The 16,405-nt window shown below is 48.1% G+C and overlaps 1 protein-coding gene across 1 annotated transcript in view; it reads left to right on the top strand.

Annotated features, from left to right (window-relative positions):
- Positions 1-16,405, top strand: part of TOP1MT (DNA topoisomerase I mitochondrial) — a gene marked incomplete in the record, with an annotated part of 55,504 nt that overhangs the window by 33,748 nt on the left and 5,351 nt on the right. Inside the window, 9 exon segments of the mRNA XM_034759595.1 lie at positions 1,771-1,893; positions 3,464-3,651; positions 4,631-4,775; positions 7,026-7,169; positions 8,263-8,448; positions 10,483-10,551; positions 11,738-11,852; positions 12,702-12,829; positions 14,342-14,436. Coding sequence (XP_034615486.1) covers positions 1,771-1,893; positions 3,464-3,651; positions 4,631-4,775; positions 7,026-7,169; positions 8,263-8,448; positions 10,483-10,551; positions 11,738-11,852; positions 12,702-12,829; positions 14,342-14,436 — 1,193 coding nt within the window.

Here is a 16,405-nt window from a genome sequence, read left to right as displayed (position 1 = left end):
AGGTGTAGGGCTGTAGGCAGAGAAGCTAGCCCAGGGGTGGGCAAACTTTTCGGCCCGAGGGCCACTGGTGTTGCAAAACTGTGCGGAGGGCGGGTAGTGAAGGCTGTGCCTCCCCAAACAGCCCTGGCCCCCACCCCTTATCTGACTCCTCCCACTTCCCACCCCCTGACTGCCCCCCTCAGAACCTCCAGCCCATTGAACTCCCCCCTTGTTCCCTAACCGTCCCCTCCCGGGACCCCCTGCCCCTAACCACACCCGGGACCCCACCCCCTATCCATCCCCCTTGTTCCTTGTCCCCTGACCCCTATCCACATACCTCCACAACAGGTCCCCTGGGACTCCCACGCTTATCCAACCCCCCTGTTCCCCATCCCCTGACTGCCCCCCCCGAACCTCCACCCCCTCCAACTGCCCCCTGTCCCCTGACTGCCCCCCGGGACCCTCCACCCCTTATCCAACCCCCCCGGCCCCGGTCCTCTTACCATGCCGCTCTGAGCAGCATGTCTGGCAGCCGCGCCGCCCGGCTGGAGCCAGCCACACCGCCGTGCTGCCCTGTAGGAGCTCGCAGCCACGCCACCCAGAGCGCTGCCCACGCAGCGGTGTGGCTGTGGAGGAGGAGGGACAGTGGAGGAGGGGCTGGGGGCTAGCATCCCCGGCTGGGAGCTCAAGGGCCGGGCAGGACGGTCCTGCGGGCCAGATGTGGGCCATAGTTTGCCCACCTCTGAGTTAGCCCCTGGTTTTGGTTCCTCCTGCATTTGGAGAAGCAGGACTTTCAGCATTCCTTGTCAATAAACCAGATTGCATCAAATAAAATACCAGACTCCATCCACAGTTTCTGCTCTCAACTGGAACATCGCCAGGTTTCTGAACTCTGACTAGCCGCTCAGGGGCAACAATATTTTATCATTCAGCAGTTACACGTGAGGACTTCTCTGTTGCAGGAGAAAATCTCACAGAACAGTGACTCCTCTCAGAGCAGGTTTTATGTGTACCTAGCCACTGGCGATAATGCTTCCATGCCCAGCAATCCCATGTAGATCAGGCTTGTGTGTGTGCCTGGCTTGGAATTTCTTCCCTGTCTGCTCTGAGCTGTGGTTTAGTGCTGCTGTTCCACCCCAGAGGTGGTTGCATTGCACGGGTGTATGAAGTGATCCCCACACACAGACTTTGAAGTATTCAGTTTTTCTCGGTAAATGTGGATTTCACCAAACACGTGCAATCCAAAGCAAAAATGTTCCCATCAGTAATTGAAATGTACAGATAAGCAAAGTCAGAAAAATGCTGCTTGAGAACTTAGTAGAGTTTGGTTTAAGGATATTTACTTTGTATGTTTTGACATGGGATGTTGACAGTTTTTGTTGGAACGGTTATAAAGCTTTAACTTTTTGAATCTCGGCAGCAGCTGTCATTAAATAATCATTGTTTGACATACACACGCACCACCGTGAAAGTTTAAATCAAGAAAAAATTGGACAAAATGATTAGAAATAAACATGGATATTATCCACTGAAATTATGAACAAATAAATTCTGTCATCCCTGCCTGTACGCAGGCTCGGACTTTCAAAAGCGGCCACTAGTTTAGAAAAATAAACTTTTCAGATGCAGCTTAATCCTAGCCTTTGATTTCAGCATTGATAGCACAGTTGTAAAACTGCTGCTCGGCAGACTCTCCAGAAACCTAGGTTATTTCCCCCCCATGCGGCTTAACCCCAGTCATAAATGAGATTTGCCTGCCTGTTCTCCAAGTCTCTGCTGGCTTTTGCTCAGGAAATGACCTCGGAGGAGCGGAAGAAGATAAAGCATCTGGAGAAGTGCGACTTCAAAGAGATGCACAAGTACTTTGTGGACAAAAACGAGGCCCGGAAAGCTTTGCCCAAAGAGGAGAAACAGGTTAGGATGCTGTTTCTAATGACTCCTGTGGATGGTTGGTAAATATTTAGTCTGGGTGTGGGTGGCTTAATTTCCTTATGCCAGATGTTTTGCGTCACTCTGCGATTGGAAAATGAATACACCTCTACCTCGATATAACGCTGTCCTCAGGAGCCAAAAAATCTTACCTCGTTATAGGTGAAACCGCATTATATCAAACTTGCTTTGATCCACCGGAGTGCGCAGCTCTGCCCCCCACCCCAGAGCGCTGCTTTACCGCGTTATATCTGAATTCCTGTTATATCGGGTCGCGTTATATCAGGGTAGAGGTGTACTTCTGATTCAAAATCATGTGTCTGTTACCTGGGTAGTAGTCTATAACCTCTTCCTGTTACCCTCCTCCATCCCTGCCCGTTTGTCACGCTCATTTGCTGCTTCTTGTCTTAAAATAGGGCAGGGGAAAACTTATTTTTCACACCGTTCTGGGTAGAGACCAGCAAAGTCAGACTCCAGTAGGTTTAAATGATCATCCCTCAAACTCCCATAACATTTGCCTTTTGAGATTTGTGTCTATGGAGTTACTGGCCAGTTCTCCAGAAGAAAGAATTTGTTTCTGATGCAGCCGCTCGATCTTAGGCTCCGATCCTGTAATCGGATCTCTGTCCTGTTGACTTCATTGTGACTCCACACAAGCATCAAGTTCTGCTAGTGTGGATCATCTGGCAGGGTCATGGCTGTTCAAATTCTGTGAGGACATGTTAAGCCATTAGCCACGTCCTTCTCACTGAGCGCACTTGGGCTACCTGTGTGTGTGTGTGGTGTGTGTGTGTGTGTGTGTGTGTGTAATGTAGTGGCTTTAGAGGATGTAATCATGTCTCTCTCCTAATGGCTCTCCCCAGCAATGATAAAATCCACGCTAATTACGGCAATCAGTGAAATTGCTCGTTTAGCTCCAGTGCGTTGGGGCTTGTGCTTTTCCTGTCCAGGCTTGATCCGTGATGGTGCTGTGGTATCTTGTATCACAGGTGCTGACTTTTATTTCTCCCGGTGGATGTTCCACCCATGCTCTGCCTGGAGGCCCTTCCCCTTCCCCGAGGCTCCGCCCATGCTCCGCCTCTTCCCGCCCCGCTCGCTGCTCTCTGCCCTCCCCTGAGTGCCTCCCGCCAGCCGCTAAACAGCTGATTGATGACCCTGCTGAACAGCTCTGCCAGATGGGTGCGGCGCACCTACATTATTTTTTCTTTGGGTGCTTGAGCCCCATAGAGTCAGTGCCTATGACCTGTATGTGTACAGCCATGGATCGTTTAATAATGTACTGATTAATACTGGTTCTGCCTCTTCCAGTCCCCCTGCTTCGAAAAGAGAGGTTTGACTTATTTCCAGCCATTGAGTATCCACGCACTGTCAGTGCTGTTGGTTGATTGCTGGCAGTCGGTTTGAAACTCCGTGGCAGGGGGCTGGTTTCTGATTCTTAAAGCTCTTGAATTTGTGAACCAACTTTCTTCTGGAAGACCGGTGGGTAATGGTGGGTGCAGCACCCGGGGTAGCACCTTGGACTGGTGGTTTCTCCATGGATTGTTTTTTAAATCAGAAACTGAAGGAGGAGGCAGATAAGATCCAGGAGGAGTATGGGTACTGCATCCTCGACGGGCATCGGGAGAAAATAGGCAACTTCAAAACCGAGCCCCCAGGGCTGTTCCGTGGGCGCGGGGACCACCCTAAAATGGGCATGCTGAAGAAGAGGATCATGCCAGAGGACGTCATCATAAACTGCAGCAAGTGAGTGAGTTCCCATTAGCTAGAACTTAACTCTTCAGGCTAGATCCTCAGCTTGTGTCAATGGACTTTGCTCCATTAAAGGCCAACATTTTCTCCCCGGCGTTATCCTTGGCTTTATTCAAGTCACTCTGCTGCCCGCCTGCTTCCAGCAGGGCTAGGTCACTGCTTTGCTCTACTGTTACTCCTGAGATGTAAATTCACATGGGACATCTTGAGCCTCCTCTTCTGAGGAGTTTTCCCCTTTCTACGCGACAGGTACATTTCGCAGTCAAATCCTGCATACATAGGTACAGATGGAGTGGCCCAGGAGTAGCCAGTCAACTCCAATCTCCCATCTGTCCAGGGATTTCTTATGAAAGCTTTGCAAAGGAGAAACACGTGGTGGGGTGCCCTTTATTGCTTCTTTGGGAGGTCTGAGGAAAGCCTGAGAGATTCGCTCCATACCCTGCTCCGCCCCGAATCCTGCTTGTTTCTACCTTAGAAATATCAGGAATGCAGTTGTCAACATTATGCTTGTTGAAGGACTGCGTGGAGGGCTGTGAGCTGCGGCTTGGGAACTTTCTGAGCCCTTCATTAAAGAGGGCAGAGTTAGCAAAGAGCGTTTCTTCCTTGGATTTGACTTAAATAAGTGTTAATCCGATATTATGCAGTTTGGGTAAAAAAGTCGCTTCCCCACTCAATGAGATTCAATTGCTGGGTGTGTACCCAGTGCCGTTAAACCCACTACTTCTCCAGTTGTCTCTAGTCTTCTGGGTAAAAGACCTGGATGTTTAATATTGTAACTAAGCAGAAAATCTCTTTACTCCTTTACAAGAACAAACCTTGCCTATTAAAAGAGAAGCCATCAGGGCTCCAGTCCATCTCTTTTCCCTTGGTTGGCGTTTTGTGTCATTTGCATTGGGTTGGTTTTGATCGGTCTTTGAACAGAAAGGCCCAGGGAGTGGTCGTAATTTTGCTTTGCATCCTCTCCACCCCACAGGGACTCTAAAACCCCCGAGCCTCCATCGGGTCACAAGTGGAAGGAAGTGCGCTGTGACAACACCGTCACGTGGCTGGCCTCGTGGACTGAGAACATCCAGAACTCGATTAAGTACATCATGCTGAACCCGAGTTCCAAGCTCAAGGTGGGTGTGCTGTTCCTTGTCAGACCATCGGTTTGCCATTTGATTGACTCCTTTTATGCCACAGTCCACGTACGTGCCCATAGAGGAGCAGTTGGCACAATCTTCTGTGTGCTGCATCTTTGCGTATTTGTCCGGTGAGACTGTCAATGCATCGCATGGCTGCCCCGGTAACCTCACAAGCCTTGCGAGAGAAGCTAGCGTCTCTTGAAATTGGAAGCTTTTGCAGTTATGCCTCTGACTTTGGATTTGTATGGAAAGACCTTTCTGGCTTAAAGAGAGGCCAAGTGGCCTAATGGATAGAGCACCGGACTGGGACTTAGGAGATATGGGTTCTACCCCTGTCTCTGCCACTGAGCTGCCAAGAGACCCCCTGTGAAATCTGGTCTTTTGTGTGCTTTTACCCTATGCTATACAGATTTCATGGGGGATACCAGCGTTTCTCAAACTGAGGGTCCTGACCCAAATGGGAGTTGCAGGGGAGGTCACAAGGTTATTTTAGGGGGGTTGCAGTATTGCCCCCCTTATTTGTGTGCTGCCTTCAGAGCTGGGCAGCTGTAGAGTGGCGGCTGCTGACTGAGGGCCCAGCTCAGAAAGCAACAGTGCAGAAGTAAGAGTGGCAATACCATCTCATGCCATCATTACTTCTGCATTGTTGCTGGTGACGGCTCTGCCTTCAGCGCTGGGCTCCCGGCAGCCGCCGCCGCCGCTCTCCAGCTGCCCAGCTCCGAAGGCAGCGTCGCTGCCAGCAGCAGCGCAGGAGTAAGGGTAGCAGTACCACAACCCCCACTACAATAACCTTACAACCTCCCCACAGTTCCTTTTGGGTCAGGATCCCTACAATTACACCACCACGAAATTTCAGATTTAAATAGCTGAAAGCATGAAATTTACCATTTTTAAATCCTATGACCATTAAACTGACCAAAATGGACCGTGAATTTGATAGTGCCCTAGTTATAATGATTCACTAAGATGGGTAGAACTTGGCTGGGGAGACTGTTCTGTTTGATAGTAACCCCGGCGATGATGGTTTTGATAGTCTAAATGGGCCCGTATTGGGCTTAATATTAGCAGCATGCTTTGTTCTCCCTTTTTACTTTAAAAAAGGCCATTTAAATCTGGATATGTTCTCCAAGTACAACAGGAAGGTTAATAAATATGCAAAAGTCAGGGCACACTATCAAAGCTTTCATTGTACATTGCATTTAGGTTCACATCGAACAGTCTGTTAGTAATCAAATATGATAGATGTGTAATAATGGAGAGTTAGTGCTTTATCATTGCTTGATTTATATTCCTAATCTTCCGACAATGAGACGTGCGTTAGCATGATGATCTTACAATAAGTACTGTGAAGTCAGTGCTGGTTCAATGCTTCTGCACAGCCATCAGGGGGCGCCCAAACCATTCTTCCAAAAATTGTAGTTCTTCCTCTTTAACTTGAGTGACCTGGATAGATGATTTAAAAAAAAAAATCGTCCGAACACTGAACAGTATTTAGAACCTGGACCGTGTTCTTAATGATATTCTATCATCAGAGTAGGTCCAGTCTGGAACCAGGCAGTTTCTTGTAAAGGGTTTTATTCCTGGAGCAGATTAGGAATTGTTCGACAAAACGTTTTTGGTTGGAAAAGGCTGATTGTCAAAATCAAAACATGTTCACGGGAAAGGGTCTGCTTGGGTTTTCTACACCAAAAAAATGTAATTTTTTTTTTTAAATTGTTGTTATGAAAAACCCTGGTTTTCCGGCTCAAAATAACTTTTTGCTTAGAAATGTAAGCGAACTCTAGTTGGGAAACAATGGTCAAAATCCAAACAGAATGTTTTGAAATGATTGAAATGAAATGGCTGGATTGACCTGAACCAATTATTTTTTTAAGGTGTTTGATTGGTGAACATTTTAGATGTCGACTTTTTGCCCCAGCCCAGGATGGGAAATGTTTTGAATTAAACACTGGAATAAATTGCCTAGGGAGGTTGTGGAATCTCCATCTCTGGAGCTATTTAAGAGTAGGTTAGATAAATGTCTATCAGGGATGGTCTAGACAGTATTTGGTCCTGCCATGCCGGCAGGGGACTGGACTCGATGACCTCTCGAGGTCCCTTCCAGTCCTAGAATCTATGAATCTCGAGATGTTTTGCAGGATGGGAAAGCAGTTTCTTCCCTAGCTCTGTTTATTACCTGTGACAGCGGCTGGGTGACAATGGATGTTGTGCAGGGCAAGTGGAAACATCCATTTTTCCTTCCAGGGGGAAAAGGACTGGCAGAAATATGAAGTAGCCAGACGTTTAAAAGGTGTAGTCAACAAGATCCGCTCTCAATACCGTGCAGACTGGAAATCCAGGGAGATGAAGAAACGGCAAAGATCCGTGGCTCTTTACTTCATTGACAAGGTGCCGGCTTGCTTCTCTGTCTTGTTGGGCTATGTGTTTTGCTTGTAAAATTACTTTAGCTGAGCTACGTTCACACTTGCTGAGAGCTGCGAGTCGTGGATTAGCACTCGTGGGCACAGAGAACGTGGGAGTGAATTGTGATGGGAAATGTCTGGAGCTGTCCGTGAAAGCATGCTGGTGGTACAGCACCGTGTGGACGGTTACACACATTTCCTAGAAAAAACAGCCCTGCCTCTGCTACCCCCCAACACACACTGATTTCCAGCGTGTGTGCGATGCTTGTCACACCTGCTGCCACTTGCACAGACGAATAAGCGAGGCTGCATCCACTGACGCCAGAGTTCTTTGTTGTAAGGGTTATTTCAGTGCTGCTGCTTGTGGCAGTGAAGTCTCCTGTTGAAAACAGGGCTGTATTACCATGACTGCATGTCAATGCAACTGAGCCTATGTCCTCTTCTGATATCCCTCCCCTGGGCCATCTAACCCCTGAACTTTTTCCTACCTCTCTCCGGCCTAGCTGAAGGCATAAGCGTAGCAAGGGTCCTTGAGATTTCTGCACAGCTGTTCGAAGGGCTGTAAATATGAGCATAAAGATGAATGATGGAGCAAAGAAACTCAAGATGCTAACGAGGCATTTAGGGTACGTCTATACTTACCTCCGGGTTCAGCGGTAAGCAATCGATCTTCTAGGATTGATTTATCGCGTCTTGTCTAGACATGATAAATTGATCCCGGAAGTGCTCGCTGTTGACACCGGTACTCCTGCTCCGCGAGAGGAGTACGCGGAGTCGACGGGGGAGCCTGCCTGCCGCGTGTGGACCCACGGTAAGTACCTTGTAGTTCGAACTAAGATACTTCGACGTCAGCTACGTTATTCACGTAGCTGAAGTTGCGTATCTTAGTTCGAACTGGGGGGTTAGTGTGGACCAGCCCTTAGAGTCTGTGGTGACGGGGGCTGTGCCAATCCCTCGGTGGAAAGAAGTATACAGTGTGTTTCTCACAGCATCGTAGCCTCGTTAGCACTGGTTTTTGGGGGAGGAGGTGTATACCAAGATTAGGGGTTTCCATGCCTGCTCTGCTGTGTTCCTCCCAGCTGGCCCTGAGAGCCGGTAACGAGAAGGAAGAAGGGGAGACTGCAGACACGGTTGGCTGCTGCTCCCTGCGTGTTGAGCACATTAAGCTGCACCCAGAGCTGGACGGGCAGGAGCATGTTGTGGAGTTTGACTTCCTGGGGAAAGACTCGATCCGGTATTACAACAAAGTGCCTGTGGAGAAACCGGTGAGCAGGGCTGGGGCGGGATTCGCACGCACTCCCACAGGTAGCTAATCGATCTATGGTGCCTGTCCGGCTTCCGTTGCCCTAGTACCTAAGCATCTCGCGATCTTTAATGCAGGTATTCTCCCAACCCCCATGTGAGGTAGAATAGGGTTATTATCTCCATTGTACACATGGGGAAACTGAGGCATGGTGGGACTAAGTGACTCACCCCTGAATGCACAGGGAGGCTGTGTCAAAGCAGAGACATGAACTCAGGTCTTCCAACTCCCAGGCTAGTGCCCTAACCACTTGGCCATCCTTCCTATTAGAGCATAAGAACGGCCACGCTGGGTCAGACCAATGGTCCGTCTAGCCCAGCATCCTGTCTGCTGACAGTGGTCAGTACCAGATGCTTTGGCGGAATGTACAAAATTGGGCATTTTATCAGGTGATCCACTGCCTGTTGTCCAGCCCCAGCTTCTGGCAGTCAGAGGTTTAGGGACACTCAGAGCATGGGGTTGTGTGTCTGACCATCTTGGCTAATAGCCACTGATGGACCCATCCTCCGTGAACATATCGAATTCTTTTTTGAACCCAGTTATACTTCTGGCCTTCACAACATCCCCTGGCAAGGAGTTCCACAGGTTGACTGTGCGAATTACATCCGAATGTTTGTTTTAGACCTGCCACCTATTCATTTCATTGGATGACTCCTGAGTCTTGTGTTATGTGAAGGGGTAAAAAACACTTCCCTATTCACTCCCCTCCCCCCTTCATGATTTTATAGACCTCTATCCTAGGCCTCCTTAGTCACCTCTTTTCTAAGCTGAACGGTCCCAGTCTTATTAATCTCTCCCCATATGGAAACTGTTCCATACCCCAATCATTCTTGTTGTCCTCCTCTGCACCTTTTCTGATTCCAATGTATCTTTTTTGAGATGGGGCAACCAGAATTGCCTGCAGTATTCCAGTCGTGGACATACCAGGGATTTATATAGTGACATTATGAGATTTTCTATCTTATTATGGTCTCATTTCCTCAAGAAAATTGAAACGAAATATTGACGCTGGTCTGATTGTCTACTGCAGCCTGTTGTGTGCGGCCATCAAGGGTCGGGCCCTCAGCTGGTGGAAATCAGTGTAGTTCTGTTGACTTGAGAGTCACAGCAGCTGGAGACCTGGTCCAACTTTTCTCCTAGGAAAATGGATTCGAGCTCTTCTGTGTCTTAACACTTCTGAGCTCAGAGGCTTCAATCTCCACACCTCTTCCCCCGCCCCCGCTTTGTAGTTATTGTTACCATACGGGGTGGAGTCAGTGTGGTTATTTGTACCACGTACATGCGGATGTTCCTCAGACCATCCAACGTCATTGGGTTTGCACTTGTAAGTTGCTGAAAGATGCTGAAATACACTTGAGTGACAAGCTCTTTTAATCACAAGTTATAGCCATGCGGGCAGGGGACTGGACTCGATGACCTCTCGAGGTCCTTTCCAGTCCTATAATCTATGAATCTATGAAAGTATAGAGGGAAAAAATATATAGGGCCATACATCACTGGCCTCTGTGTATTTAGGGTAATGTTTTTCTGTCCTCATTGACTTCAGTCTAAATTAGCAAATGTTTCAAATGCATCTTTATCTAGTGACGGCAGAGAGGCACCTGGGGTCTATACCCCATGCTGCCACTCTGTCAGTGGGCAAGAACGTTACCTCTGTGTCCCTTTTCCTGATCTGTAACATAGTGTGATACGCACCTCACAAGGGTGGTAAGGCTACATGCAGGTGGGTAATCTTGCAACCGAGGTAAAAACATTTGCCCGAGGTCACGGGGAGAGAATCGATAACCTGGGAATTAAATCTAGGAGCCCCAGCCTTCCGCTGGAAGATGGTGTGATGTATCCATCACGAGGGTGTTGAGGCGTAGCTAACGTTGCTTTGGGATTCTTGGGTGAAGAATCCAGTGGAGGGTAGAATCCAGTGGAGGGTAGCATCCGTGAGAGTTGACACACAGCACTTCTGCATGGCCCTTTGGTGTAATTCTTTGTGTCGTTGCAGGTGTTCAAGAACTTGCAGTTATTCATGGAGAACAAAGACCCAGGGGACGACCTGTTTGACAGGCTGAATGTAAGCTGGATTCGTCTTGCTCTTGAAACCGAGGGGCCGGTAATGCTGACTTGAGCTAGGCAGATAGTGCAGACAGTTGCCCCAGTCTTGCCTGCGGGACCCCAAGCTAGTTCAGTTCCGTGCTTCCCTTGAGCAGAGAGACTGCCAGACCCAGCAATACGGTGTGTGCAAAAGGAGGCCAGTCGGGTGAGGCTACTGGTTTCATTTTTACTCATGACCCTGTTTTTTAATGCCCGTCTTCTCCCATGATTAGCTAGTGCAACCCACTGTGTCCCCCAGCACCCCACTGTAATCTTTGATTTCTCTACCCAGTTGCTGCATGAGTAATAACTCAGCAGCTGGGCTCTCCGGACCCCACACCCCCATGGCAGACTCGCTGTCTCCAGCAGGTTATAAAACTACCTGCAGCAGCTTAGAACAGCTCCAAACAGTCCAGCTGTGCAGAGTGGGGGTTTAACCTGACCTTTCTGATGTGCAAGAGGTTTTAACACCTCTCCAAGGTGCAGGGCAATTTAGAGTCTGGCCCAGAGCCTTCTGTGGTTTCTCTCCTGGAATCTGGCCTCCTGCCAGGTTATGTGTTAGCCACCAGCCCATAAATACACACTAACGAATCGTTTCCATTTCTGTGGGCGCTTCAAGGACTTGCGAGCCTCCTCCTTCCACGCTACCCCAGCGTTTGTACCCAGTCTGCTCCCCTACGCTGCATTCACACAGCCCAAAACGTTGCGTCTTCAAATGCGTGTTGTTTCGGTGGGAGGGCTCTTATCCGTGAGGGCCAAGGACGCCTAGCTAAGTAATCAGAACACGAGGGTCTTGGGTCCTGCTACTGTTTTTGACCTTCCAAGCACAAACCCCAATGGTCTTGGTGTTTAGTATCTGCTTCTTTTGATGGGTCTGTGAGTCTGTGTGGCTCAGCACTATAAAGCCGATGTTGGGCCAGATCATTAGCTAGTGCAGATCCATTGAGTTCAATGGAGCTATGCCAGTATATGCGAGCCAGTATACTCACCAATTTCAGAGCTGATGTGCAAAGGGACAAGAAATCTACACACTTCTGTGCTCCTCATCACTGTATTTTTTTGTGCCTAAAGTCTGCCCGCTTACGAATAAAAGGGAAATTGAAAACCAAGCACTTTATTTTCCTGCTTTTTATTAATTTCCCCCTCTGCCTTGTCTCTTTGTTCAGACAACGGTCTTGAACAAACACCTTCAGGATTTGATGGACGGGCTGACAGCCAAGGTGTTCAGAACTTACAACGCTTCCATCACTCTGCAGGAGCAGCTGAAAGCGCTCACGGACGGTAAGCGAATGTTTCCTTAGGCAGCTTGTGGAACTCATGGCCACATGAGGCAGTGGAATCAAATGCCACATGCCCATAGCAACATGCAGTTAATGTGTGTTAGGGTAAAAGTTATCAAGCCTCCGAGATACCAAATGAGTTAATAATAGTCAGGAAGGGAATATTTTTTGATTTTGTTGCACAGTGGGTTAGCGGTATTATCTTGGGCTTATTATTCGGCCTTGCTCTGAAGCATGGGTTGTTAGTTATCTCTGGAGGCAAGATACTGGGCAAACTCTATGCGCCCTCAGGCCCTTCTTTCGACCGCTGATAAATCATTGGGTAGCCAGTGATTTTAGTTTATTGTTCATTTATTGAGTGATGTTATGATTAACATGTCATATTCTATATAATCATTGTATGTTAAATAGAGTTAAGTTGTAGGATTATAGAGGTCTAAGATTGATCAGTGTGTAGCTGATTGATTTCTGTAGTTCTAACTGGTGCATGGATGTATTTAGGAGTTGGGTATGCTGTGACATTCATAACTTTGTTGGCAACTTTAATATAATGGATAGAAGATAGTGGGCCTTGTGATTGTCTGTTACTTGCCTATGGTTTCATCTGTTCCTAGGAGCTCTAGATCTAAAACAAGCTGAGATAATTCTGTTTAACTTGAGGCTGTAGCTGCCAGAGCTTAACCCTCAACATAACATCACTAAAATTAACTTGAAATAAAAATGAAGGCTGCAGGTAAATAGGTATATCCTGTAAATCGGTTAAATTTTTTCCCATCTTGAAAACCTGTAATTTTTACCCTCCTTCCATTTCCTGTACCGGCTGCTTAATAATTACATTGTGTTTTTCCAGCTGAGGACAACGTGGCAGCGAAACTCCTCTCGTACAACCGAGCCAACCGAGCAGTGGCCATTCTGTGTAACCATCAGAGAGCCACGCCCAAGAGCTTTGAGAAGTCAATGCAGAACCTCCAGGCCAAGGTAACAGAGACAGGACGCTGATAACAGTCTGAAGAGTTATTGCTTCTGTGTATCAGATGCGTTTCAGAGTTGCTAATCCTGACTGTGACTAGGTGCTGTGTGGGCTGGGGGAGTTTTTGTTTTTAAATTACTACCCGGGTATCAAAAATGATTTGAGGGCTGGAAAAAATGCCTTACTAAGGGTACGTCTATACTTACCCGCTGGTTCGGCGGCAAGCAATCGATCTTCTGGGATTGATTTATCGCGTCTTGTCTAGACGTGATAAATCGATCCTGGAAGTGCTCGCCGTCAACGCCGGTAATCCGGCTCCATGAGAGGAGTCGACGGGGGAGCCTGCCTGCCGCGTGTGGACCCGCGTTAAGTACCTTTAAGTTCGAACGAAGATACTTCGACTTCAGCTACGTTATTCACGTAGGTGAAGTTGCATATCTTAGTTCGAACTGGGGATTTAGTGTGGACCAGTCCTTAGAGACTTAGGGAATCAATCTGTTTAGCTTATGAGAAAGGAGGTCAAGAGGTGGGTTGATTATAGTGTAATGGTGGGAAAATCCTGGGAACTCACCAGCTCTTTAATCTAGCCGAGAAAGGCAGAACAAGAGCCGGTGGCAGGAAGCTGAAACCAGCCCAATTCAGATTAAAAACTAGACACACTTTGCCCAGTGAGGATGACGGAACTCAAACACTGGAGCAAACTCCTATGGGAAGCGCCGGGTTCTCCATCTCTTGATGTCTTTAGATCCAGACTGGCTGCCTTTCTGGATGCTTTGGCCACACACAAGTGATTGGGTTTGGTACGGGGGGTAACTGGCTGAAATTCTATGGCCTGTTGTGCAGGAGGTTGGATTAGATCCATTGGTCCCTTCTCTTCTTAAAATCTGTGAATTCAGCGTGCTTTTCCTTAGCCCCCCTGGACACTGCTATTGATGTATCCCTTACATTCCTACCACTTAAATATTTCAGTGTCTGAGCTCATTACCAGCTGTCATTATTTGTTACACCGTTGTAGAGTTTAAGGCCAAAAGGAACCACCAGATCATTCAGTCCAACCTCCTGTATCTCGCAGGCCAACAGCAGCACCCGGCACCCACACACCAAACCCAACAATCAGAATTAAACCAAAGTATCACAGCCCTCAGGAGAGCCAACTAGTGCATGTCACAAGCAGAGAACAGGCGGGACTGAGGTGTACCAGTGTCCGTAGCTCCTGCAATGGCCACAGAAGGAGTCGTGAGCTCTCCGAGCAGTGAGGCTGCTTTCTGAGACCAGCTCTGCCCATCTTTTTAAGATGCGAAATGCCTAAAACCAGGCCAGCACAAAGGGACTGGCCCGTGGGACACACGAAACGCCAGAGAAGGCGTGATCGGAAACCCAGGGTGGAGGTGACAAGGAAACCCAATAGTGTGTATGATGGAAACGAGACGGTGGCACTGGGTCGCTGCTGGGGCAGAAGCGACATCAGGCCTTCTCCAGGAAGAAGGAAAGCTCAGGGTAGTTTGTGTTTGTTTTCCCAGATCGACGCCAAGAAGGAACAGCTGGGCGAGGCGCAGATGGAGTTGAAGAGAGCCAAGGCTGATCTCAAAGCCAAAAAAGATGTGAAATCTAAAGCGTGAGGGTCTTGTGTATCACAGTCTTTGTTAGCAGAGGGAAGTGGGCGGGACTGGGGGCATGGCTAGACTATAAAATTAAGTCGACTTAAGTGAAGTCGACATACAGCCACTGCAGTAATTAATTTGATTTTTAACGGCCACACTATGCTCCTTCTGTTGGCGGTGAGTGTCCTGACCACATTAACTGGTATTGTGGGGCCCTACAGCCGGAGTCCCGCTACCCAGGGTCAGGCTCTCCTCTCTCTTTTGCCCCCCCAATCCCTCACCAGGCAGTGGGGCTCTGGCTGTCAGCCCCGGTTGGCATCAGTCAATGTAAGCAACACAGTGTCTGCATGGACGTTGCGTTGATCTAACTGCATCGACCCGAGCGCTACGCCTCTTGCGGAGGTGGAGTTAAGCCGGTGTAGTGGGCGAGTTACATCAGCAGGAGCGACATTTTAGTGTCGAGTTAGATCGAGGTCAGCTGCCTTATGGCGACCTAACTCTGTAGTGTACACCAGGCCAGGGTGATATGGGATCCGTGGACTGGGGAGAGGGATCGGTCTTGGTAGTTTTTCTTAACCTCGTTTCCAGTTTCTCCTGCCACACCGAGCTTAGAAAATCCTTGCTGTGAAATATCAGTGTGGGAATCACTGGGGATCATCATGATTTTGAGGATGTTCCTTACGCATGGCCTACTGGTTAAAAATCAGTTTCTGACCTGGTTCTTAGGCCTGGAGCCTGCAAGAGTGGAGGTTGGGGGGTTTCTTTATGGGAAATCATCCTGTATCAAGGCAGATTTTGGACACCTAGAGCTGCACACCTTTATTGATGTTGTTGATAAAATTCTACCCAGACAAGTGGCACATGCTTCAAGCTTCTTGTGGCTAGAGACGTTTGATCTGGCACAAAGTTGTGCCCTTGGCCAGAAGAGGGGGTGAGGAGGAGGAGCACTGGCACGGATAGAAGGCACCTTTGCCATCCCGCGATGGTTTCAGAGCTCTGAATTGCTTCATGTCCCAGAGACTGATTTCCCTTCTGGGTACTGGTTGTCATGGTGACCCTACTCTCGAAGACCACATAAAAACCCAGGTGTTCTGTTCTGTTGAGCTCTGTCTTTTGAGATTCACCTTAGTGCCCTAACCAAATCCTCCTTGTCGCTATCTTAGGAACATCTCTAGGCTTGATGCCATGTGGTCTGAACCTGTCGATGCTAATCTATGCAGCCATTGGTTCTAGGATGGGTTATTGGTTGCTTCATGGGCTAGCAGATTGCATGCTCCATAGGTCTAACAGGCTTGTGCACAGTGCTGAAGCCAAAGACTCTTTCCAAGCGGTCAAGTCTTTCAGTCTTACTTCTCCAACATTCATCTTTACACAGGCTCCCACATCATTGGTATTGGTTACCAAATTTCCTTGCAGATGATGGAACGCTCTCCATCAAACTAATCCCATATATCCGTGACCTTGTGCCTCCTTTATCCTGTAGCCTTTTATTTTATTTAAAGTGACTGTAGTAATGGGGTATTACACCACCGTGGGTTCGGCTCTGGCGGGTAGCTTCAAGCTCAACAGAGTGTAGGTCACCTCTGCTACTTGCTTCAGATATAGAGTCTCTAGGAACACGCAAAGACCAAGAGTGGTGACCACACAGATATTCACAAGTACGAGGTCTAGTCTATTTTATGAGTTTTATTAAAGTTACAGTTCAAGTTATGATTACCCAAGCATACAGAAATGCTATACAGACCTATGCACACGTTACAGTTATATATCAGAGGGGTAGCCGTGTTAGTCTGAATCTGTAAAAAGCAACAGAGGGTCCTGTGGCACCTTTGAGACTAACAGAAGTATTGGGAGCATAAGCTTTCGTGGGTAAGAACCTCACTTCTTCAGATGCAAGTAATGGAAATCTCCAGAGGCAGGTATAAATCAGTGTGGAGATAACGAGGTTAGTTCAATCAGGGAGGGTGAGGTGCTCTGCTAGCA

The sequence above is a fragment of the Trachemys scripta genome, chromosome 2, assembly GCF_013100865.1.
Source record: "Trachemys scripta elegans isolate TJP31775 chromosome 2, CAS_Tse_1.0, whole genome shotgun sequence".
NCBI classification, from domain to species: domain Eukaryota; kingdom Metazoa; phylum Chordata; order Testudines; family Emydidae; genus Trachemys; species Trachemys scripta.
The sequence above is the reverse complement of the archived record's forward strand: the minus strand, read 5'-3'. Positions and strand labels throughout refer to the sequence as shown.